Here is a 25,524-nt window from a genome sequence, read left to right on the forward strand (position 1 = left end):
AGGCGTGGGGGCACTTACTCCTTACCCAATGATATCATCTTACCTACAACACTGGGACATTGTCTGTGGCCATTTCTAAACAGCCCACTTTGGAAGTCAGTTTGCAGATATGCGGGGCATTTTCATACTCCAGAGGAATGTTGACACATTCAGGATCATGTGTGTGCAACACGTCTTGCAGCCAGACTGATACAGGGAATTAGATTCTCAACCGTGTCAAGTTTATGAAGAAACCTTTACCTGATGTGTTTTGTTTGTGTTCTCTTTGCATGAGCTGCTAGAGTCTCAGGTGTAACACATACAATCCTCAACTCAAAGGGTATTGGGTTTCTACCTGGTAGGGCCTGGCTGGCCTCTTCCAGATACTGTTACCAGGCTACTCTCATCATTAATTCATCTGCACTCTTCACCACAAAGCTGTGGGTGGCTGGTTGATCAGCTAAACAGGAGGAAGGGCAGTGTTTCTCTCCCTGCCAGAGCAGCGCAGCACCAGGGCTCCCAGAGGAGGACCACACACCTGAGCTGGGGCCAATGCAGAACGGGGAGGCTATGAGCCCGCAGGACACTAAGGCAGCAGGGGCTGAAGCCATGGAGGAGCAGAAGGCCCAGAACCACAGCCAGAATGAAGGGTGTGTGGAGCCAACAGCGCCTCCGCTTCCTCCTCCTTCACCACCACCACCGGGCCCACCAGAATACCCAAGACCTAGGCTCATCTTCCACACACAGCTGGCTCATGGCAGTCCCACAGGCCGCATCCACGGATTCACCAATGTCAAGGAGCTGTACGCCAAGATCGCAGAAGTGTTCAACATCTCCCCGTCAGAGGTACAAAACAAACACAGCTATGCTTGTAAACACTGTCAGACTACTTATTACCATTTCCACTTATGATGATGAAGAGAAAAAACAAATGGTTGCATTCCCTTCCTGCATTTCTGGTCTGGCAGGCCATTTCTGGTCTGGCAGGCAAATAGGTGTTAGGTTTCCAGTCTAGGCGTTTTTCCATGATGCACTATTGAAGATCATTTGCCCTCGCTACTGTCTGCCAGACTCTATACTCGTCTGCGCCTTGACCAGGATCAATAATGGAAACAAATAACCACATAGTGTTCTGTAGTCAGTAAACACCACACATACTGTAGGGCACAGCAAGTTACAGTAATGAAAGTGAAATTGGGGCAAAACAAAACCAACTTTATTTTAAAAGTTATTCACATGACAAAATAAGAAGAGATAATGCTGCCAGATGAAAGCAAATATCTTCAAAATTCCGATCTGTTACTTATTACAGATAATTACTGCACTTATTTTGCCTAATTCATTGGAAATAATCTGATGGATGATTATCAGCATTAAGGCAGCAGTGCTTCATTTCAGCACATACTTTAAGGAGGTAATATGGTCAAATAACAGCCTTTCAAAGGGCCTCTCCAGTGATGTAGTGTAGTCTCAACACAGGCTGAGATAGTCCCTATATAGGTGTATCTCCAGAAACACTGGATCCTACATTTGTCATGTTGCACACATTAGAAACTTACCGTTATACCATTTCTGCCTTGTAAATGCCCACACACACTTTCTTTTTATTATGTTGTAGCATGCAAGGCCAATGATAATCCCCTGATGCCATCACTTGGGTTATTTTCTAAGACTAGAAAAAGCTTGTCAAAAGATATTAAAAGACATTTGTTGACAACTATTCACAGTCTGAGTCCTACTCCATATGATTTGTGCATGTGTAAAAATGATAATTCACCTTTCAGATAATTCAGGATGTAACATTACAATAAATACCAACTCAAATATAGCAAGTGACTGTATTGTTTGTGCTTTAGAGATATCAAATAGTAAATTTCAGGTAATTAGCATTTGTAATGGTTATACAACATTATGCGACTAAACAGTTAATTCACAGCACGGTAGTGGATCAAATGTGTGGTTTGCAGTTAGGCTAAAGCAGCAGCAGCAAGACCAGAATCCTTGAGAAAAAGCGTACTCACTCAACCTTTAGTAGGTCAGGGCGGAGCAAACCAAACTGCAGCCTGATGCTGCTCTAAATACTCAGCACAACAAAAGGCCACTGGCTGTTTGAGGTACAGACTTCCACGCAGATATCACAGAAGAACTTGCACTTAATTTTCTGCATTTCAGAAAGGCATTTAGAGGACATTTATCCAGAACAGCTGGCAGAAGACACAACTGTAGAGTGATCAAAGCATGTGCAGGAGGAATATGGTAGTTCAGGAAAGACACTATTTTCTATCTTGTACTTGTGAACATCTTGTCTCTGGAATCTGGTTTACTGCAGCAATTTGTAGTAAAATAAACATCATCGCTGATTATATTCACAACTGGTATCACTGCAACTTGCTTATAAAAAGATTTGAACCTTTTTTTAAATTTTAAGTAAAGATGCAGCAAACATGCTGGTGTCCTGCTGCTTTCTCAAGTATGTTATGGTAACACACTCAGCAACAGAACAATAAATATTCAGCATTGGCCTCTCTACTTATCAGTGTTGTTATGAAGGCCACCATGAAGGCTTGTCCTATCTGTGTATTGCTACCTTCTGAACATAAATGACTAGAGATGAAGTGATAATGTAATGTAATATACATTCCATAGCAACAAACCTTGATGATCTTATCAGGCAACCAGTCATGATTGTGTCGTATGGATTGGCCTGTTTGCAAGTGTTATGCAAGTTTCCAAACCCAAATGCTAAATACTAAAAATGCTGAATGACTTGGAGTGCCACAGAAGAATAATCTGATAATGTAAGATTCAGGATTCTATGGGTTGTGAGGTGTCTGTTTTTGGATACATTATTACAAATAAAAAATGCAAAGGTTGCAGCATCACGTTGTGGCAAATACATTACAATACATTTTTTTTTTTTTTTAATTAATTTTGAATCTTTAGCATTTTAAATTGGGCCAGACTATGCTGTCAATTTATTTCTAATGTACTCTCCCTACAATCAAAATGACAAGAAACAGTCAGTAAGTCCTCTTGGGTTTTTTTGGTCTTAAGGGAATCAATAAATTACACAATTGAATGGTTTTGTTTCTAAATCATACAATATTTCGATAATAGTTTATTTAACAACTTGTATATCTACAAGACCTTGAACTGCAGTCAGACTTTCTATGAGAAATATCAGTCAATTAGTTGGTGATAGTGAGAAGTGCAGCAGTTTCCTTGACCTCCTGTGGACTGAACAGCAGCAGCATAAAGTTACAGTACAGCTATAGAGCAGATGCCAGAGAAGACCTTGGACTGCAGTCAGACTATTCTACTTGCCAAGAGAATTACAATGTGCAATATCTAAGAGGAACTGCGCCAACAGTTCACCCGGGTTATCTTGGATTTCCGCTATGGATTATAAAGTTAAACATGACCTTTAACTTTTGGTTTCAGAATACCAAATTTAAGACCTGGGAGATTTTTGCAAAAACAAAAGCTACTTTTGAATCCAAATATAATTTTAAAGTATAAAAAAGAATTAGGGGGGATTTTTTTTTTTAAATTTTTCAGAATAAGAAATACACTATGAGTAGACTGTAAGAGAGATTGACAGGTTCAATCCTGCAATCTAATCAAAGGTGCAAATGGTGTTATTTAAAACACATAAAATACATGGCAATTATTATGTTTTGTTCCTGAGATTGAGTCACACAACACTTTGGAGAAAAGGTTTTTTATCTATAAGTGTGTATTACTACCAGCTACTTATTATTATTGAATGACTCTAATGCTTAATTCAACCACTGACCATTGAAAACAACAAAGATTTTTGCACTCAACTCCTAAAGAACAAAAAAAAACAATCTAACTTGCTTGTTTGCTTATTTTTAGGCCTAAACATTAAGCTTGAAATATACAAAGGGTGTTGATGAGGCATCACAATTATGACTCACAACAAAATGGCCACAATAGAAAAAAACTAATTGCATGGCTCTACTGCCATCTGGTGTTTAATCTCTGTACAGCACATCTAAAGAAGTAACAAAACAGGAGGAACCTGGTATTGCTGCATGATTAGGGCAGAAACAATTAGCCTCACTCTCATTTTCTGTGCGTAAACATATAATGAACTCTGAATTGATGAATTCATCAAAATTAATTTGTCAATTATTTAATTTGTAATGTAAGTTTAGGAAAAAAAACGTTTAAGTTGGTATCAAATGCAGAGACTTTCTTATGTGTTGATGGTTAATTAATAATTACTGGTCAATACTACCTGTGGAAGCTCTTCAAGTTGCACATTTGTCTTCTGTGCCCATTCCCTTCCTTCAGATTCTCAAGTTCTATTTACATTTTCATTTTACAGTCACTTTTGTCTGTTTTAGCTGCAGTTAGGATGCAAGACCAGAAACAAATGAAGGCATTGTGATATCAGAAATACATTTCACTGGGATGCATAAATTTACAACCGTTACCAAAAAAGTTGGGACGCTGCGTAAAATAGAAACAGAATGTGATTTGCAAAACATTGAAACCCCATATTTAATTGAAAATAGCACAAAGTCAACACATCAAACGTTGAAACTGAGCAATGTCATTGTTTTTATGCCCATTTTGAATTTGATGCCTGCAACGTTTTTAAAAAAGTTGGGACAGTGGCAACAAAAGAGTGGAAAAGTTGTGAAATGCTCAAGAAAGAAAGACACATTAACTAGGTTAACTGGCAACAGGTGAGTAACATGACTGGGTATGAAGAGAGCATTCCAGAGCGGTTCAGTCTTAATAGGTAACGATGGGGAGGGGTTCACCATTCTGTGAAAGACTGCGCTGGCAAATGACGCGCAACAACTTAAGAATGTTTCTCCACGTAAAATTGCAAATAATTTTGGGATTTCTACATCAAACAATATCATTAAAAGATTCCGAGAATCTGAAGAAATCTCTGCAAGCAAGGGACAAGGCCGAAATCCAATATTGGACGGCCGTGGTCTTCGGGCCCTCAGACGGCACTGCATTAAAAACAGACACGGTTCTGTAGCGGACATCACCGCATGGACTTCACTCAACGAGGAAACCGTACAGACTATAAACCAGATCCGGAAACGCCACCGCCTTCTCTGGTTCCGAGTTCATTTAAGATGGATTGAGGCGAATTGGGAAAACTGCCCTGTGGTCTCACGTGTCAAAATTTGAAATTCCTTTTGGAAATCATGGACGCCGTGTCCTCAGGGCTAAAGAGGACAGGGACCATCCGGCTTGGTATCAGCGCACTGTTCAATAGCCAGCGACTGTGATGGTATGTAGGTGCATTAGTGCACATGGCATGGGTAACCTGAAAGCACCATTAATGCTGAACGCTATATACAGGTTTTGGAGCAACATGCTGCCAAGTAGACGACGTCTTTTTCAGGGAAGGCCTTGCTTTTTTTTTTTTTTTTTTTTTTCTTTTAGCAAGACGATGCCAAACCACATTCTGCATGTATTACAACAGCATGGCAGCTTCGTGGCAAATGAGGCCTGTCTGCAGTCCCGACTTGTCACCCAATGAAAATGTTTGGCTTCTTATGAACCGTAAACTACGACAAAGGAGACCCCAAACAAATCGTACATGAAGCAAGAATGGGAAAACATTCCACTTTCAGTTACAGCAATTGGTCTCTTCGGTTCCCAAACGCTTAGTGTTGTTCAAAGAGCAGGTGAGGCAACATGTTGCAGGCATCAAATTCAAAATGTGCATATAATTTTCAAAAGAACAACGAAATTTCTCAGTTTCAACATTTGATGTGTTCTATCTGTGCTATTTTCAATTAAATATGGGGTTTCACTGTTTTGCAAATCATCACTTTGTTTCTATTTACGTTTTACACAGCGTTACAACTTTTTTTGGAAACAGGGTTGTAAATCTATACATTCAAGTGAAATGTATTTTTAATATAATTCCTTCATTTGGTTCTGGTCTTGCATCTTGGTGGAAAATTGTAAAAATGTTTATCGTGCATTGGTAGGCACAAAAACGATAGGTACCAAAATGTATTGAAAACAAAATGTAGGTTATTGATTTTCTTAATATGATTATTAGATTCTGAAAACGATAATGAACATACAATCAACACCCCCACCCCACCCCTATGTCCTTGCCTCAGATCCTGTTCTGCACTCTGAACTCTCATAAAGTGGACATGCAGAAACTACTGGGGGGACAGATCGGACTGGAAGACTTCATCTTTGCTCACGTCAGAGGAGAAACCAAGGAGGTGGAGGTGACAAAGACAGAAGATGCATTGGGCCTCACTATCACAGACAATGGAGCTGGATACGCTTTCATTAAGGTGAATGACTGGTAGAGCATGATACGCTGAAGAACAATAAATTTGCATTGTTAACTGAGAACTGACTTGAGTTACTTGCTGGCCTTATTAAAAAAAAAAAAAAAAAAAAATGCTTGAAGGTTTCATTGTAGGAAAAGAACCCTCATTAAAATAGCTTGAGCCTCTTGAATCCTCATTTGGTCAGTCTAAACTTTCTGGTCCCATGTTATGTGTAATGTAAACTCTCTTTCTGAAGAGATTACCTCCCATTTATTGTCACATAAAACGGTAAGGGTTTAGTTTGTAACAGCTTTATTTTGCTAAAGAATTAAGGATACATATGCACCGTTAAAGTTTAATGATAGGTTTGCTCACCTTATATGAATAGAATATCAGGCACTTTATAGGACTGGGCATCTATGTTTGTGATGTTTTTCTTGTTTTGTTTTTCAGAGGATAAAAGAGGGCAGTACTATCGACCGGCTGAAGACTGTATGTGTTGGTGACCACATCGAGGCCATTAATGACCAGAGCATTGTAGGGTGTCGACACTATGAGGTGGCTAAGATGCTAAAAGAGCAACCGAGAGGCATACCCTTCACTCTCCGCCTGGTCGGACCCAAGAAGGCCTTTGGTGAGTGGAAAATGTTTTGTGCTGGGTATACGGTCATACAGACTATAAATCTTAAACTTGTACTTCATGGAAATCAGTCAAAACTGGCTTGTGAGATCAAACATAATATTATTTACACTACTTACAGCATTAGTTGAAACTGAGCCTGTGCACTGATACCATTAGCACTCAGTCTTTGGACATGCTCATTTGGACTAAAAATGTTAGTATCCATTCTTTCTGAATCCGGGACCTTGTAATCACTCACATCCCAAAATATAAAGCCACTCATGAATAGATGAATGAAAACCAGCAGGGCTATTGGTGCCAAGAAGCAGGAAGTGAAAACATTGGATTAAGGAGTGGAATAAAATAAACATTTCTATTTCCTACCATTGTATCCTAAGCTTTTTTTAAATTTTTTTTTTTATGATAGGATTGTCCATGGAAGAACCATTCCTAATCAGGAGGCTCTTCCCAGTTGTCCACATATAGCCTGAGTCGTTGATGGAATTCAGTACTCTGTTGATTTCCCCACCCCCTCTTATCAGCCAAACAGGAAGCGGAGACGCCACCTGTTTACTCTTCCAGTGGGTCTGGAAAAGTTGTTAACTTTGTTGCTACAATTAATTGACCAGTATGATGGTAGTGGTTGTTAAGCTTCAGCCATTATCGTGTGACAGTGGATGCTCAAAATTGGATCGGTTTTATAGTTTATCTTGATAATCCAATAAAATAAACTGTAAAACCAGATATCTACAGTTTCAAAAAATGTTAGCAAAAGATGGAAACAAAATAAATCTTTTTGGCTGTAAGGAAATCCAGTTCCTGTTTACTGACTGAGTCTGTGATATAACAGGGAAAATAAAATACTTTGGTTTTTGTCAGTAAGTAAGTATGCAGTGCATTGAAAATCAGCTATTTCAATGCAGTTACTGAAGTAAGTTTTCATTCCCAACCATGCACAGACAAAATTACAGAGGCTTTGAGCGATTTTTCACATCGCGACCACAGGAGAAACGCAGGCTCTTCAAAAAGTGGATACTGCACAGTGATGCTTTTTAATATTTTAAGGTTCATTTTTAGTTTACAATTCAACTGGAGGCAAAAGACAAGCAGAAAAGAAATACAGCTTTATAGGAATACAGAAACAACCATGAAACGCCCTCCACGGACAGGTACACACATCCACATGCATGTCTGTACTTCTATGAGGACCCTTTTTCCCAAGAGGCATTTGTTAGCCCCTAATTCTGACCTTAAATGTTGCAACTACACATCTAACCAAAAAGATTGCCAATACCTTAACCTAAACCCAATTGTAGCCTTTTGCTAAGGATTTCTCAACCCCTTAAAAAGCTGGCCAAAATCTCCTCTCTCTGAACTTTTAAAACTCAAACTGGTAATCACAAATATAGTACATGAACACGTAAGTATAGCAAGTTAGAATTTGGATCATATACCTACAAATTCCTTGGCTGTGTGACTGCAAGGCATATTAGAAAGTAGGGTACTTTAGATGACTGTCCAAACTTTGGTCCACATAAGAAATAGAGACATAAAAATAGAACAGATTTTGTATTTGTTTTTATATCTTGAGTTACACTGAGGCAAGATTGGATTAGGTCTGATTACTTTATTTATCTTGGTAATGATCACTCTTTTTTTGCGCTTTGAACTCATGACCTTTTTTAGGGACACTCTCTGTCCATGAGGTCGTCCTTCTTCTCTTTCCCTTGCAAGAAATATTTTACCTGTCAAAAGTATATTAAGTGGTTTATTTATTGCATCTGACTTAGAACGTGGAAGTGGAAAAACAGCTGGGTGGGAGCCCAGAATCTCGCTTATCAGACAGGAAATCAAATCCATGGTCAATGGGCTTACTTCCTGAAGTCAGGAATCTGTATCTCTTAGTGCAGTGTAACCTCGCTTCATGTTATTGAGGGACAACAAAATCTTTGAGAAAACAATCTCAACTCAAGATTGCATGTATGTAAGACTTCATCCTAGTAATGAACTTTTAACCCCTGATTTAACCAGACAAGACTCAGAGGAAAATGTTAACAATTTGAATGATATGGGTGAGGAGGAGAAACACCCAGACCCACAAATACAGTGGTGAAAATAGGAGTGTAATATAACAGTACAAATACAGTAATCCTGAAATCAAAAAAACAGTTTGTGATTGTGACAATTTGAGTGTCAGTATTGAGGCCTCAGTCGTGTTTTTAACTAGTGTTCTTCTATTTAGTGTTTGCTATCTGCCATGCTGATTTACAACTGAACTTTTAATCTTGTCCCACATGATTCTGCAGTGTTTGTGGTGGCAACAAGTACATGTCACATTTATATAGGCAGGTCCACAGGTGGGTGAAACTTCGGTTCCAATTAGCAGTATTTGTTATCTCTATTAGAGGTCTGATCATCACCATTAGACCGTATAACGCAGCTTGCAGAGGGACAAGCAGGCTACATACAGTAGTATCTTCCTCAGTATCGTTGACGTAGTTGATTTTCGACCCCTGACCTGGGGTTCAATTCCTCTTCTGAACCAGTATCATTCAAAACAGATGTGCATTTTTGCACAGAACCCCACTGGGTGTGTGTTGAAAATAACTCAGTGAGAAACAGTTACTGACTTGATATGTAGGAAAAAAAAATCACTCATGTCAATGAAAGACTACAAGCTACACATATCAGCCTGCTCACAATTCAAACATGCAGATGTTTAACAGGTAGCTATTCAGTTTATCATCTTCACAATCTCAGTTCAGTGTGTTAGCATGCCATTATTTGCTAATTAGCCACAGTTGAGGCTGAAGGGAATATATGCAGGTAATTTATCGAAGTATTAGACAAATGACAAATTTGACACGATGTCTGGACCAAACGTTAGGGGATCACCAAAGTTATTACAGTTCATTCTGTCTGAACCAAATTTCATGGCAATCCATCTTATAGTTGTCAAGACACTTCACTCAAGACCACAAATTTCGACCTCATGGTGGCGCTGGAGGAAAAGTCAGGGATTCATCTGTGAACATCTGTACAAAGATTTGTCATATCCCAGTAGCCTAGAAGTTTTGGTCTTTCCCTGGTTTGTGATAACAGTGACCTCAAGGTGACACTAAATGAAAGGTTATTAAGTCACCAAAGTCACATTTATCCCCTGAGGAACATGGGTTTCTCTACAGAATTTCATGGCACTCATTCTGTAGTTGTTTAAATATTTTAGTGTGGACCACAGTGGTGGAGCACAGTGGTGGACCAACTGACCCACACGGCATTGAAATCCCAGAAACCATGCAGCTATTGTGGCCTCAAAAGGACATTAATGATAATGGTAATATCTTTCTGTAAATCTCCGCAGATGATTCACAGTCAGCAACTTTATTGTTAACACAAACAAGAGTACATGGGGAAACAGATGGACTGGAAATCCATGAGTCACATTCAAACTGATACAGAACTCCTTGTTTAGTGGAAGTGTTCTAATCAAGGAATGATTTCATACAAACATCACTGACTCAACACTTTTTCTTTGGATGAGATGCAACATCACAACCAAAGTTACTGAACTTCAGGTGCATACTGTTTGCTTTAATTGTCCTTGATGTGTCTAAAACTTGACTGGAAACCACCTCAGGCAAACTGAATTGACTGGACATAGGTAAGAAAGTCTGTGTATATAAGTTCCCACAATTCACACTGTATGTCAGGACACAAACCAAGCCATGAAATCCAAGGAACTCTCTGTACTTTTATCTCTGCAATAAAACTGTGTTGCAGCATAGATCAGGTCAAGGGTATAAAACTATTTTTGAAGCTTTGAGTGTTCTCTCCCTTGAGTTGGCCGTCCAGTCAAAGTGATTAACTGAAGAAGGGCCTATGCAGAAATATGAACAAGAACCCAATGACCCAACAGTCATCTTAATACAACTTCAGAGGTCCATAGACTGTTTGTTTTTAATTTGATTAAATGTTGTCATCCTTGTTTGTGTGTGTGTGTGTGTGTGTGTGTGTGTGTGTGTGTGTGTGTGTGTGTGTGTGTGTGTGTGTGTGTGTGTGTGTGTGTGTGTGATCCTTGTTTGTGTGTGTGTGTGTGTGTGTGTGTGTGTGTGTGTGTGTGTGTGTGTGTGTGTGTGTGTGTGTGTGTGTGGGATTAGACATGATTGGAATGAGGACCAGAGTGCCAAAATCCAACGAGGGCAAGATGGTGAACGGAAAGGAGACACTGCGTCTTCGCTCCAAGGGTGCTGCTACAGTTCAGGAAGTGGTGAGGTTCACACGCTCTGCTGAACAATGACGATGGGAACTTTAGTTTGAATGCAATATGATAATGTCTTTCTCATACAGTTTTTATTCTTTAACTACAATAATAAAATCATCATTGAATTGTGTATCATTTATGTACAGGTTTTACGGTTACAAACGGGTTGATCTTGTCTTGAACATCCTTTGTTCTGAGGTTGTTTGATGTGCTGAGTCATGCTCACAGCCAATTAAAAGCCTACTGTCCCACACTGATCTGTGATGTGAAACCCACAGATCTAGAGGCTGAAAAGGTTTGTTGGGTTTTCAAGAAGCAGCAAATTCGGAACATTTTTCAAGTAAACAGTCGACATCTTCATCAATAAACTTTGATATATTTACATAACACAAAGGCAAGTGATAAACTGTAGCCAAGGATATTCTTGGCCGATGCATATTTTTGGCATGAGAAGAGGAGCTCTCACAGAGTTTCTATCACCATATTTAGAGCGTGAACACCAGTGAGTTTCCAGTAACACCTCTGTATTTCCTCTCTGCTCTGCCAGCAGAATGAGTTTGAAGAACAGGCCACAAAGAAAGTGGATGACCTGCTGGAGAGCTACATGGGCATCAGAGATCTGGAGCTGGGTAAGATCATCCACAGAACATTTGTGTCCTTAAAATAGACATTACCTTTCAGTCCATGTAGGGATGTAAGGAAGTGATATATAGATTATTCATACACAAACCCAGGAGTCTGTGGGATTTACTGAGGCTTTACAGTCCATGGTGGCTGAATGCCCCTCTGGCATGCTGGGATATACCAGCCTGCTTTGATCCCAAGACAAATTTTCTGTGTGATTTTTGCTATTTATGGTATGTTCATATTTTTTTGGGTGCACCTCTTTCCCCTTAACATTTTTGAAATTTAATTTGGCTTCAGCTGGTGAGCTCCTGTGTTTTTGGCAATGCCCTCTGATGACTCCCGAATAGCTGAGCATTTATTTTCCCAGAGCTTTCTTCCACCCATTTCACAGCTGTTCTCAGCCAAGGAAGTTTGATCATCATGGAGATGTCATGTATGCCAATATGCTAAAATGAATAAAATAAAATTTGGAAGAATTTTTTTTTTTTTTTGTCAAAGTCAAGAATAAACACTAAAAGTAGTGTTATCAGAAATATTATACATAATTAGAGGGACACTTCAGATCCCTACCAACACAACTGCAACTTTAAGATAAAGAATGAGGGGGGCACGTACTTTTCCCTTTCCCAGACTTTCAAGGTCAACGGCCTTAGCTGTTTAGACCTAATATAATATGAAATGGGTTAATGATTCCTAAATGTGTCCTTCATTTTGTTGTTTACTTGGATGTTAGCCTACATAAACATTCTTGGTTGCATATTTTGGTCTAAGAAAAATACTGGAAAAGCTGTTGTTGACCTAATTCTACAACATTCAGCTACTATATGTACATCATGATCCAAGTCAATGTTTTACTAATATACTGTATATTCATGCACATAGAAATCTTGTTAGTCTTTTTGAGATACTTTTTTTTTGGGGTAAAAAAATGTACATAGTTAAATGATAGTGACACGTGACTGAGAGCAGATTTAAGTAATGTGACAGTGCATTCATCTTGAATGCAATTTGAACATTGTTGAGTACGTCTGCATAATGCAAGATACAGTTTTTAGGAGATGTTATTTTCATTTTGAATGTATATTTCCTGCACATTAAGATGCAGACTGAGTACATTTTAATTTACTGTATGTCATATTTAATGTAAGCCCTGATGTAAAGAAAAATAGATGAGAAGAAGATACTATGGGATATGCACAGTATTCATGCTCATCTTGTCTTTTCAGTGTTTCCCCACACATACTTGGGTGTTCCATGAATATTGTGACCCACATTCAAAATTGCAGAGGTTCATAAGTACAATTTGACATCACTGGGGTGACAACAGCCAAATGTATCTTTTGTGTGTTTTTGTTAAACAAAAATTGCAGCATTATGAGTAAATTCAAATCAACAGGGTTGCATGGTGCATTTTTCCAGTTTAGTTCATGTCTTGGCTACCTTTTTGACATCGAGATTATGATTAAACCTGAAACGGTGATACTTCTGGATAAATTTAAAGCAGCATTTTGTCAATGGGCCACTTTTATGCAGTAAAAGACAAGAAATCTGACCTAAATGGGTTTTGGTGCCTGTTGTGGCCTTCGCTGGTGAGAAACAAAACTTGAACAGAACTCTAACTTAAACTTTTGTGTCCCCTTTTCTCTGCAGCAACCACAATTGTGGAAGCAGGCAAAGACAAGAAGAACCCTGATGACTTTGCAGAGGCCTTGGATTCAGTTCTGGGAGATTTTGCTTTCCCTGATGTGTTCTTGTTTGATGTATGGGGGGCTATTGGAGACGTCAAGAATGGCAGAATCTAAACATTTGCTGTTTAGACAAAAAAGTGAGAGTAAAATAAAAAAAAAAAGGAAGCTTTAACATTGCCTTCCTAGCCCTGACATTAATTCTTAATCACTATAAAACCATGATTGGAACTGTTATTCATTCAGCCATTTCACTTTGAACAGTCAAATAACAATAATTTGTTTTTTGATGGTGGACAACTGCAGCAGTGAAATCTGCTGGTTCACCAAATGAAATTTTGATTAAAAATAAAAGTTTTTTACGCCTCCCTCCCCATACATATAGACCATTTTGTAGGCTACAGGACACATAAGCAGTGAGTTAGGAAACATGACTGCAAAACAGTCAACAATCAGCCAGTCATCTAGGAATCCAGGAAGTCAGATAAGCAAACCCTTTTGCTCTGATGAAAACCCACTGGGAAAGCAGGTGAGGAACGAGGAGACATATTTGTCATTTTAAAGTCAGAATGTATTACTCTGCTTCTCCATTAACAACAACCTTTACAAGCTAGAGATCGGTGTGTCACATAATGTTGGTAGGTTTTCACTATATTTATATAAAATTGGTTCACCTTTTCCAAGCAAAGTGGCACCCCTGCAATTAAATCTTCAAAAAAAAAAATCATTGCAATCAAAATATCCACAGTCCTTCAAGTAAGTTATTGATCAGGACTTGCTTTTCTATTTTAAGACATTAATCAAACCTCTTATCTGAACATTAAATCATGAGTGAACACCAGCTAGGGCAATGTGAAACCACTGCTCTGCAATCCAGTTTCCCATATGATCATTACTGTCAAACAGGAACCCAAGCCATAATTTCCCATGATAAAAATAAAAAACTAAACAAATAAAGATAGTTTTTGTGCATGAAAACCAGTTCCTTGGAAATCCCTGTAAAAATGAAGGTTTTCATCATCACTACTATTAAAATAACATGTCACATATTCAGAGAGAATGTAAATATACTAGGTTGTTGTAGCCTTTATCAATGTTCTTAGTTTGTTTATTTGTCTGTCTCTGCACTGGATAGCATTTACTGAAGAGAGGGTAAGTGCACATGAAACTGTTGGTTTTTTAGTTATGTTTTTTGGCTCACCAGACAACATGAATAAGGTATTAAATCATATTCTCAGTGCACATGTAGGCAAGTAATCACTGAACTGACAAAATTTCAAAATGATGTTTTACTCAACTTCATTCATTCTGGCTATTGTTCAACATCAGTATTTGTCTGATAGTGATGTTTTGTTTTAACACTTTGTATATGATTACACCTCTTTATGAAGCCCTGAAAATGTATGGTACATTTTACATGTTTAAACTGTAAGTAAAAAGGTTGAAATCATATTTATCAAGCTTGTGTGTGTTTAACAGAGAAGTTTATTTCCTTTATGTATATGTACAGTCACATGCCATTTCTGTCAAACACATTCAACAGTTACACTTTTACATCTTACATTTTCATTGGATGATACTGCTGAAGAGAGAATCTCAGCCATCGTCAGTAATTGTTCAGGTCTATTTGTTCAGTAATTGAGTGCCAATCACACTGATACCAGTGATAATACAACGTTCAAAGCAAATGATGTGCACAATCAATGTGCATAGCTGGGTGAATGAGTAATCCAGTACTGTAACAAATGACAAAAAGGAGGGAGGTCATTTTCAACAAAACTATAACAATCCAGCTAAAATGTTCGTCACGACATTGCCCAAATTATCAGACTGAATTACTGAATTATCAAACAAGTGAATTCCTGTTGTAATCTGTGAACGTGTTTATCCTTCTCTGTAGGCAGTGACTTGAAGTTTCTGATAAACATCTCTGAGAGGCAGAGATGCTCTGGAGGAAGAAATTACAACAGTTTCATTAACACTGGACTGAAGCCCAGAAAAATGCAAAGAGGAATGTTTCTGGTCTTATGTAACCATGTTAAATTATTTTGAAATTCCCTACCTCCTTAGCAATTCTGGATCTAAAAAAATATTTGTGTGGTCCAATGACCAGTTAGGAGAACAAAACCACGCCAGTGATAGTGAAGTGGAAATGTTGCTTTTGAAACTAGTCATGTATTACCATCATAGTATGATATATTCATATATCACTCGCCAAAGATAATAGGCCATTTACAGTAGTAATGCTTTCTTCTTATCAGATTTACTAAATATGTAACCCGAACAACAGGCATTGTTTTTTATATAGCAGTAATTTTAACCTATTTATGTAGGTACTGTCACCTTTCGTGCAAAATAATATATTATAAATACTTTTATTACATCTGAGTTCTGAAGTTAACTTTGAAAAAAATCACTCTATTAATTAACATTAACACTGTATTTTCATGGTAAACTAGCATAGGTCCGTACAGTATATGACAGACAAGCATGAGATGGGAACCAAAACATCCCACACATTGCTCTTAAACATTTTTATACAAATCTGGAAAGTTTGGAAAAGTTAGCAACTGATCATTTCCAGGGTTTTGCAAAGTTTGGACATTTCATCTTAATCATGTGGATGCATGTTCTGTGCTATTACACATGGCTTTACAGTAGCTCCACTGTCAAAACTGTTCATTTAAATACTTTCAGAAAGGGAACGATACATGAACAGTACTGGGCATAAGCCTGAAAACAAAAGTGTACATGTGCCTAAAAGGCAGCTGTACTGTAATACAGTGTTTAAAACTCAAACATCATAAAAACACTTGATGGAACTGGGCAGTGCATGTAGACAGCTTAAAAGGTGCCTTAGCTGACTTCATATAGTGATAAGCAGGATTGTTTTTATTGATGGATTGCAGGTTTGATCAGTGCTCTGTCTTTATACTTTGCTCTGAATTAAAGTGTTGCTGCTAATACTGAAAAACATTTCAATGGTATGCTGTAACAAAATCCTTTCAGATTATAGGAGCAACCTTGCACGTTGTGCTCCTCATCGTCGATAAAAACTGATCAGACATTGGAAACAGTCAAACACATACTGTGACCCTAATGATGTCCCTCATTCTGCTGCAAAAACAGTTCAAATCCAACCAATCATGGAGAAGGAGGTGGATGCTTCAAGCTAGATGGGGGTATTACATTTGTTTTCCCCGTCTCTCCTGTCTCATCTGATCCCAGGGTGCTCCCCAGTGAAGAACGTGTGAGCCTGCGCAGGGTGTTGCCTAAAGGTGGGTACAAGGTCATAATGGAGCTCCGGGACCAGTCGAAGCGGGGGTAGATTCTCTTAAGAACGGCCCTGCGAAACAGGATGTATATCCACGGGTCAAGGATTTGGTTCCAGGTGGCGAAGCGTAGCCATAGCAGTAGGTATTTGATCTGGAGTTCGGCTCCAGACAGCACAGTTTGTGCAATAAATATCTGGAGGTGGAGATAGTGATGGAGAAATTAATGGTGGAGAGGTCAAGAGGGTAAACAAGAGGAAAGCAAACATTTGCAGGAGAGAATAGAAAGAGACACATATATGTAATTCCACTGAGGGAATGGCTTAATAGCCTTAATAGCATTAGCCCAACAGTCTCTTGTGGGGTTAAAACAAGCTAACAAGCTCCTTTAGGAATGACAAATTGGCTTATTGTTGACTCTCTTCCAAATTTAGATGGTGTTCTATCTATTCTCCAGTGGTTAAAATCCAAACAGTGCAAGAAAAACCGTTACCATCATCCACTATACACGGTGTTTTTAAAAAAAAAAAAAGAAAAAAGAAAAGTTGCATTCAAGGTTGGGTTCAAACCACAGTTTTAGTTAAACAAACTTTTCTCAGAGGCAGAGGTGCTTCAGGGATTGAAACAACCAAAGAATCACAGCTTTTAGTTAGCTTAGTGGCTAGCAAAGAAGTAAACAGTAATATTCATGGTCTTGTTTACTGGCATCAGGGCTATTTTGAACTCTGAGGCATGACTGCACCTGGATTACATTTTTCAGGAGCATTACAATTACTGAACCTGAACACCCCTTTTGATGTTTATTTCTGCAGCTCTGCTCTGAAGAAATGTTTGAGTAAATGACTAAAACTACAATGTGCAGATTGTCAAGATATCAAAGGGTATCTCTGTTAGTTTCAGGGACAGAAAGCAGACAAAAGCAAACAAAAACGAGAATGGGCTGAAACCATCTCAATATGTTTATTAACTCATGGAATGGAATGAAATGTACACAGCAGCAGCAAAACCCAGATGGGACACTGGATGGACTATGAAGCATGCTTGATACTGATACTGTGAATTTATGGGTGATGAATTGGAAGCTGAAGGGCACTGGGTAAGCTGTGATACAGAGATGAGTTCATCCATGAGTTTCATTGGCAGAGGACATGCTTAGGTGGTCTTTCGGCGTTTTGTTTTACTTTTTACTCGCCTCAGTTGGGACACGTTAAATATGATGTAAATCCAGGGGTCAAACATCTGACTGCAGGTGGCCATTCGTATGAAGAACAAAAGCTCGTCCTCTGATACAGCAACAGAAGTCACTGCGCTCACCAGAAATTTTATCTGCGCAGGGTATCACATAATTGAGGTTAGATAAGACTGCAGGAAAATATGTCTTTCGGTCAGGAAGGACTTTGACCCTTCTATTCTTTATTGTGAATTCCTAAAATGATGACAACTATGGTAACTTAAATGGCCCTAAAGCAACATAGACTGCACTGGTGTTCTTTTTTTATATAAACAATAACTGTATTACAATATTTGAAAGTTCACGTCAAATATTCCACACTTAAGGAGTTAAGGTCTATTATTTTACCACAGACCTATAAATCATGACAACATGACATAATGGTGAACAGGTTTGTTATGGGGGTATCAGTGGGTACTTAATTCCTCTCAATCAATGTTTTATTAAGAGAAATAAGTTGAAAGATTTGTCAGATTAGCTACCGCTGAAATGTTGCTAACAATCATTGCACAGAAAAACTGTGGGTGTACAGGAGGTCATAATTTACTTAAAAAGTTGGGCGCTAGATAATGTTTACAATGGACTGTTGGATTATAATTCTACAATTCACCTTTATGTTATTTCCAAATAAATATGACTAACCAGGTGTTTGTTGCCCCTTTTGGACCTATTTTTGCCAATGTTTGCCACCTTACCAGCAATTGAAAAGGCAGCAGAACTAAAGCCCAGGGGAAAAAAAGTAAGATCCAAGTTGTAATAAAGTGTAGTTTTCCTTTAAAGGCAATGTTTCACCCATGCTCATAAATTGAAATCAGGTGCCTACCAGAGCTTTTAGGGAATGTGTGATCCATGCTCAGATCAGCTTAACTTCCAGATCAGCTAACTAGGAAGCTGAATTGCTAAGGTGAAATGAAGTATATAGAGGGACGGTGGAGAAACTATGTGATATTGTGGGTTGGCGTATAAATAGCACATCACTCTTGAGGATATTTTGTGTGTTATGTCTATGCATTTTAAGCTATTTGTGTGTCATTTAATGCCATTAAAGGGTTAGGGGTTAGTCAGTAGAGAAATAACGTGGCGTCAAATGACATGAACAATGCTTAATGCTAACACACAAAATTACGTCGGAAATCGGCACCTTATACCAGGTTGGGAGAAAAAGAACTTAGAACTTAGAACATTTGAAGGGTATTTGAAGTGCTTCCAGATACCTGAGAAACCCAATATCATGTCTGAATCTTCCTATCAACCACCTTATAGGTGATGTTGATAGTTCTTTCATCAAAGTTCAGAAAACATTTTTTTGCTGTTTATTTTTAACAGCCTGAAGAAAATCTCATCTGGTATCAACCTTAAATAATCTTAAATTAACCTTAAATGTTTTCATGTAAATATACACACTGAGCTAAAACCCTATGCACAAACATAGGGTACACTCACCAGGAGGGGGCACCAGCAGATAGAAGCGATGAGCATGATCAGGATGAGCTGAACCATCATCTCCACTTCATGGTCTCGGCTCCGCTGGCTCCTGTCCTGTCCGCAGCACACCTTGATCAGGGTCACCACGCTCACCGTGTTCAGCAAAAAGGACACAGTGATGCTCATCAACCCGACCAGTGAGAAGATCAGGGAGAAGATCAGGTCATTTCCCTTGGAGCTGATGAGGAAAAAACACCAGGAGCCGGGCTTCTGGATGTGGTAGCTTCCAATGCCTGTTAGGGGCAGCAATGCAATGCAGCCAGCGATAAACCACACCATCAGCACCATGGAGATTGTCCGGCCTTTGGGCATTTTGGTGGAGCGTGCAAATGGACGGTTGATGCCAATGAAGCGCTCCACGGCCATGGCAGCACCAAGCAGCAGTGGGCACAGTCCATAGAAGACCATGGACATGCCCATAAAGTTGCAGAAGTGGCAGTAAGGGTCTAAATTGCGCCAATTAAATTTCGTAGCATGGAAGGAGATCGTGATGGAGCCCGTGACCAGAAGACCCATGAAGTCAGTGACCACCAGGCCGCCCAGGAAGATCAGGAAGAAGGAGCGTGAACGACTGTTCGTCCGCCGGAAGGCCTTGACGAGAACTATGAAGGCGAGGAGATTGGAGGGGAGACCGAGAATGGTGAAGATGGTTGAGTAGTAGGCTGAAGCAATGGGGGGGTTGTACTTGAATGGAGGGCTGTTGATGGAGTAGCAGAGCGGGGTGTTGTTGGCAAGTGGCAGGCCTGAGGCATTCATGGTGGCCAGTGGGTGCAGGGTAGGTGATTTCAGATGACTCAGGGATGGAAAGACAATACCAGTCAGAGGAGTTTAATTTCTCTCTTCAACCTCAAAAGTAACAAGAGAAAAGTTATATCACCAGACAGTCATCACAAATGAAAGTTAGAAAACACTTAGAATATTAAAAATGCACAAACACAAACTAAATGCTCTTGTGGATACCTTCATGGCAAAACCTATGTGGAGCACTTTTCTTTTTTTACTTTTGTGGATGTAGTGCTAAATGGTGCTTATCCAACTCTTTATTCAGGCTCAGCATGATGCAAAATCACTGGTGCTGAAAATTGGTTTCTATTCATCCATCTATTTTTTATACATGCTTACTCCTATTTAGAGTCATGTGAGGCTGGGCTGAAGCCCATCCATGCATGCATAGGGAAAGTGGAATGGAAACACTCTGTACAGGGTCGCAGTCCATTGTAGTCTCTATATTAAAAACTTTAAATGATAATTCTGTTTTATTAAAAATTTGTTATTTTGTTATATTTTTTCATAATTTCTATTGGTTATTTTTGTATTGCTGTATTCACCAAAGTATTTGCTGAGATCTGGGAACATAGCTGCACTGATGCAACAAAGTCTGACCATGCAAGAAGCAGGAGATGGACAGATGGTCAGATAAACAAGTTGCAAACAAGCCAACAGTCTGGCCAGAGTTTCTAAACAACTTTATATGGAGGTAAAGCATATATATAAACTAAGTCAGTGTAACAGCTAAGATATAGCACATACGTAACACTTTCACAAACAGATGTAGACAGTGACAGCAACGGTGAGAGTCATACAGAAACCAAAATAGACAGCGAAAAGGAGAGCTGGCATATCCTGCCAGGAAATGCAGTTGTGTGAACAGTGCTGACAGAGACACTTACAGGAAATAAACACACACTGTCACAATTAGACTAGGATGATGTCCCTAGTGGTCTGTCCCCAAAAGGCCTGTCATAGTCAGATTGTATGAGACTGGCTTCATGCAAAGTGAAAGTATATTTTAGGTTTGAAATTAAGGTGAAGTAAAAAAGAAAGGGGAAAGAATAAAAAATCCTTTTCTTTAAACAAAATATTTGTGTCATGGGAAGACAAATATCGAAATCATCTTGAAATATGATAAAGGAATAAACAAATAAGCCCGTAAAATATGATCTAAACAGAAAATGTTTCTCTAGAGAGATGAAACTTAAAGGAAGGAGGAAATTTGGTAATTGCATCAGCAAATGCAGCAAGGAAATAAAAGACAACAAATGGGGTTTAATACACAGCTTATGTTACCAAGAGAAATAAACAAATAACAGGACCCTGTTTCCTTATAATTATTATTATTATTTAATTCATATCATATTACGCTGACCCCTTAACAGTGAGGGTCACACATTCAGAAACTTGATCTAAAAAGCAGAAGCACTTGAGTAGAAAGAGCATGCAGCACAGACTTCATTTCATTAGTTGTCTTTTTAGTAGTACTATCTGTTATTCTAATGTGCTCCCACATTTTGTGTTAAGTTTCTTCTTTTGCTCATCTCTTCCTGTAGTATTAGTGTGAAACTTAAAGAACAAACTACAATAAACAAAAAAACATCAATTTAAATTCTTTACCTTTTTGCACATTGATGTCCAAAGGCACAGTTGTGCATTGCTGTATTGTACACATTACTAGGACAAAAACAAAAGCAGCTGAACTGTCAGCTGTTTGTGTTCTGCTGCACCACAACAAAACAACAACAAAAACCACCAAACAAGAGCATTTTTTTTAAGCCTCCCCACCTTTACTTTTTGTTGTTTTTAAGACCTTTCCAAGTCCTTAAAATTTCTTCATGTTACCTTAAATTCTATCACTATCACAGTCATAGGTTTAAGCCTTATTCATACAGCTTCATGCGAGTCTACCTGGAAGAAACCACAAGTTCTGCCATGGAATTCAGTTAAATCTAACAATGACTTCCTCATTTAGCAAAAAAACAAAATAACAGCTTGCATGTAAAACACAAATTACATCTGAAATTTAAGTTGATGTACTTGTGTAGATTCATAGATTCATATAGGCTAATACCCCAAAAGCCATGAGAGCAGGTTTTTGTCCAATTGTCATAATGAGGTCAATCCATCCCCAGAGAATATTAGCATAAGGCTAGATGATGCTTGGTGCCAGCTCTTGTCTGACCCTGAAAAACCTTTTGAAAGTAACATTAGCCAAAAGAGTCTGTTAGCATCCACCAATCAATATAGCATATTTAAAATTGCATCACTAAGGAGGTCAGATGGTTTCCTTTTCAAGCTAGCGGGAAACCACAGAAACTTAATTGAGATCAGTGTACTGAATGGCATGGAGAATGCTAAGTGTGTACAAAATCACGTGTACTACGGAGTCCCTGAACTGAGGTAGGTAACTGCCTGGGGAAGGTAACTGAGTTTCACAATAAAGGAAGCATCTTCTGAAGTAGCTAAGTGTGTTACCCATTTTAAGTTCAATACATACAGTAAATGCTGTGGTTGAATTTTCCCACATTTAATCAGCACTGAGCTGAGCTGCTGCAGCTCTAGTAATAGACACATTTGTAAAAATGAAACTTAAACTTGAAAGATTTAGTCATGACAAATGACTAAATGACAAATTTTAAATATTATTTAATCTTTCATATTTCCCCAAAAGCAGCTTGTTGCTGTTGACAAATGGTATGTTAGTTTATGAAGTAATTAAAGTCTTACCACCACAGAAGTGCTTCCAGGGACCAAGTTGACTCTAAGTTGGAAGGTTTGCGCTATTCTTTCCAAACCCTTGCTCTGCACTGTTACGATTAATAATGATGACACAAAAAATAATCTCAGTAAGAGGTGGGAAAGACGTCACATATGCTCCAGTCCCATCTGATGGAAATAAAGTCTGCAGGCTCTTAGCAGGAACCCTTGATAATCTCCACTCCCTTTCCCCGGCTGTATCCCTGTTCACAGCTGTTCTCATTCACCTCTCCCCCTTCCAGTGGTGCATGCCTTTAGCTCAGTTAACCCCTCCCAGGAAGAAAAAGGGGGAGGGTTGTGGGAGGACGCCACATAGGCAAGAGAGAAACATCATTACGCATCAAAGTGGAGATAGTAAGTGGTGCACAATGGGCTGAAGGGGCATTTGTCTCATGTATTGTTTCTAATTCCTACTTGTGAATGTACATGTGTAATTGTTGTCCTATAAAGGCTTCAGAAGGTGGTCAGTGTAAGATTAGTCAATACACTGAAACATACAATTTTTTTTGCATAAAAATGAATAAAAAGAGCTACAGTGCTTCAAATGCCAAAAATATGTAGTATTTAGGCTATGTAGTATATTATAACGGCTAAGAGGTATGATTTCTGTACATCAACACAGTTAATAATGGTTCAAGGGCAATTTAATAAGGCAAGACTTTTGTTGACTGGAGACCTTAGCAAATGGAGTAATCAACCTCATTTATGGACACCGACATTAGATTCAAGATTACTCTGAAACAAGTTTTGTACAGAATCTGTTTTGCACTGTACTGCACACAGAACTGAGTCACTTCATGATCCACATTTGCATCACATATTTGCATAGCTGCCGAATACTTTTCTCTCTCTCTCTCTCTCTCTCTCTCTCTCTCTCTCTCTCACACACACACACAAGCAAACAACTATTAACCTCAGTATCTTCCGTTTTGGCAGTTGTGGTGGGAGGAGTGATGGAAGTGATTAACCACAATTTACATTCATTTGCATTATAATACCACAAAGAACACACAAGAACTCATTTATCTACTGGACAATCAAAGCAACTGCAGCATCAGAAGTTGTCTCTGATACGAGCCTGGGAATAGGGCTGGGCTGGAACAGCACTGGCCATAAGATCATAATCAAATTCTGGGTCTTTTCCAATTGGGACAACATGAGACCCTTCAGTAAATATAATAACTTTAAGAATGTAAACCAGAGTGACAGTGATAGAGTATGTTATCATTTTCAGTCTGACACTGTTGTAATTCTTCTGCTAACACCCATCTTCAGTACATTGAGCAATCTGGCCTCTAGTTTGGGTAGCCTTTTGCCAATTTATAAATGATATGATGATAAAAGGAATTTTTTAATAATATAAAATGCCTTTTATGTCTTAACTATACTATGATTTTTTATGCCTTACCAAACTATGAAATTTTTATGCCTTACTAGACTATAATGTTTTTATGCCTTACTTAACGATGATTTATTTATGGGGTGGCATAGTGAGCAATGGACAGAGTATATAGTATAATGTTTTTATGACTTACTGTACTGTCACTTTTTATGCCTTACTATAAAATGCATTTTATGCCTTACTATAATATGACTTTTTATGACTTACTATACTATGATGTTTTTATGCTTTGCTATATTATGAATTGGTATGCCTTAATATACTATGAAATGTTTATGCCTTATTATACAATGACTTTTTTATGCCTTACTTAACCGTGAATTTTAATGCCTTACTATACTTTGACTTTTTTATGCCTTATTATACTATGACTTTTGTTATGCCTTACTATACAATGACGTTGTAAGCTTTACTATACTATGACATTTTTATGCCTCACCATTCAATGACTTTTTTATGCTTTACCATAATATGACATTTTTATGCCTTATTATACTTTGATGTTTTTATTTCATTTTCTGACTCATTATACTATGACACTTTTTATACTTTGCTATACATTGACATTTTTATGACATTTTATGACTTACTATATTATGACATTTTTATGCCTTATTATACTTTGATGTTTTTTGACATTTTTATGACCTAATATACTATGACCTTTTTAATGCCTTACTATGCTATGATGTTTTTATGACCTACTATACTATTATATATATATGAAATATATGTCCTTATATCAAGAGTTTATCATATGTGTCACTCCTAAGAGGATATATCATTACGACATTTATACATCCTCTGGATATGAAGATATAAGTTTATAACTCAATTTAATGTAAATTTTTTATGCCTTACTATACAATGACATATTTATGCCTTACTATAGTATAATGTTTTTATGACTTACTGTACTGTGACTTTTTATGCCTTACTATAAAATGCATTTCATGTCTTACTATACAGTGATTTTTTTTATGGCTTACTATAATATGACTTTTTATGACTTACTATACTATGATGTTTTTATGCTTTGCTATATTATGAATTTTTATGCCTTAATATACTATGAAATGTGTATGCCTTATTATACAATGACTTTTTTATGCCTTACTAAACTGTGAATTTTA

General features: G+C 38.1%; 2 protein-coding genes across 8 annotated transcripts; one reads left to right on the forward strand and one right to left on the reverse strand.

The window, feature by feature from the left end:
• The first annotated feature begins 434 nt into the window (after nucleotides 1–434).
• Nucleotides 435–14,922, forward strand: gipc3 (GIPC PDZ domain containing family, member 3). 3 transcript variants are annotated; one of them, XM_056379099.1, is made up of 6 exons: nucleotides 435–825; nucleotides 6,111–6,296; nucleotides 6,729–6,909; nucleotides 11,055–11,164; nucleotides 11,709–11,787; nucleotides 13,436–14,922. In XM_056379099.1, the coding sequence occupies exons 1-6, from the start codon at nucleotides 532–534 to the stop codon at nucleotides 13,585–13,587; spliced, it is 1,002 nt and encodes a 333-aa protein (XP_056235074.1). In that variant the 5' UTR covers nucleotides 435–531; the 3' UTR covers nucleotides 13,588–14,922. The 3 variants fall into 3 exon arrangements, with proteins under 3 accessions (XP_056235074.1, XP_056235073.1, XP_056235075.1); XM_056379098.1 differs by having other exon boundaries at nucleotides 436–825; nucleotides 11,706–11,787; XM_056379100.1 differs by lacking the exon at nucleotides 435–825 and adding an exon at nucleotides 5,101–5,263 and having other exon boundaries at nucleotides 11,706–11,787.
• Nucleotides 14,923–15,078: 156 nt separating this feature from the next.
• On the reverse strand, nucleotides 15,079–23,206 carry tbxa2r (thromboxane A2 receptor). 5 transcript variants are annotated; one of them, XM_056379094.1, is made up of 5 exons: nucleotides 22,960–23,206; nucleotides 21,850–21,906; nucleotides 19,417–20,304; nucleotides 17,935–18,068; nucleotides 15,079–16,816 (listed from the first exon to the last, which is right to left on the reverse strand). In XM_056379094.1, the coding sequence occupies exons 3-5, from the start codon at nucleotides 20,212–20,214 to the stop codon at nucleotides 16,615–16,617; spliced, it is 1,134 nt and encodes a 377-aa protein (XP_056235069.1). In that variant the 5' UTR covers nucleotides 20,215–20,304; nucleotides 21,850–21,906; nucleotides 22,960–23,206; the 3' UTR covers nucleotides 15,079–16,614. The 5 variants fall into 5 exon arrangements, with proteins under 5 accessions (XP_056235069.1, XP_056235067.1, XP_056235070.1 ...); XM_056379092.1 differs by lacking the exon at nucleotides 21,850–21,906; XM_056379096.1 differs by lacking the exon at nucleotides 21,850–21,906 and having other exon boundaries at nucleotides 16,620–16,938.
• Nucleotides 23,207–25,524: the final 2,318 nt, after the last annotated feature.

Source organism: Seriola aureovittata, chromosome 6, assembly GCF_021018895.1.
Source record: "Seriola aureovittata isolate HTS-2021-v1 ecotype China chromosome 6, ASM2101889v1, whole genome shotgun sequence".
NCBI classification, from domain to species: domain Eukaryota; kingdom Metazoa; phylum Chordata; class Actinopteri; order Carangiformes; family Carangidae; genus Seriola; species Seriola aureovittata.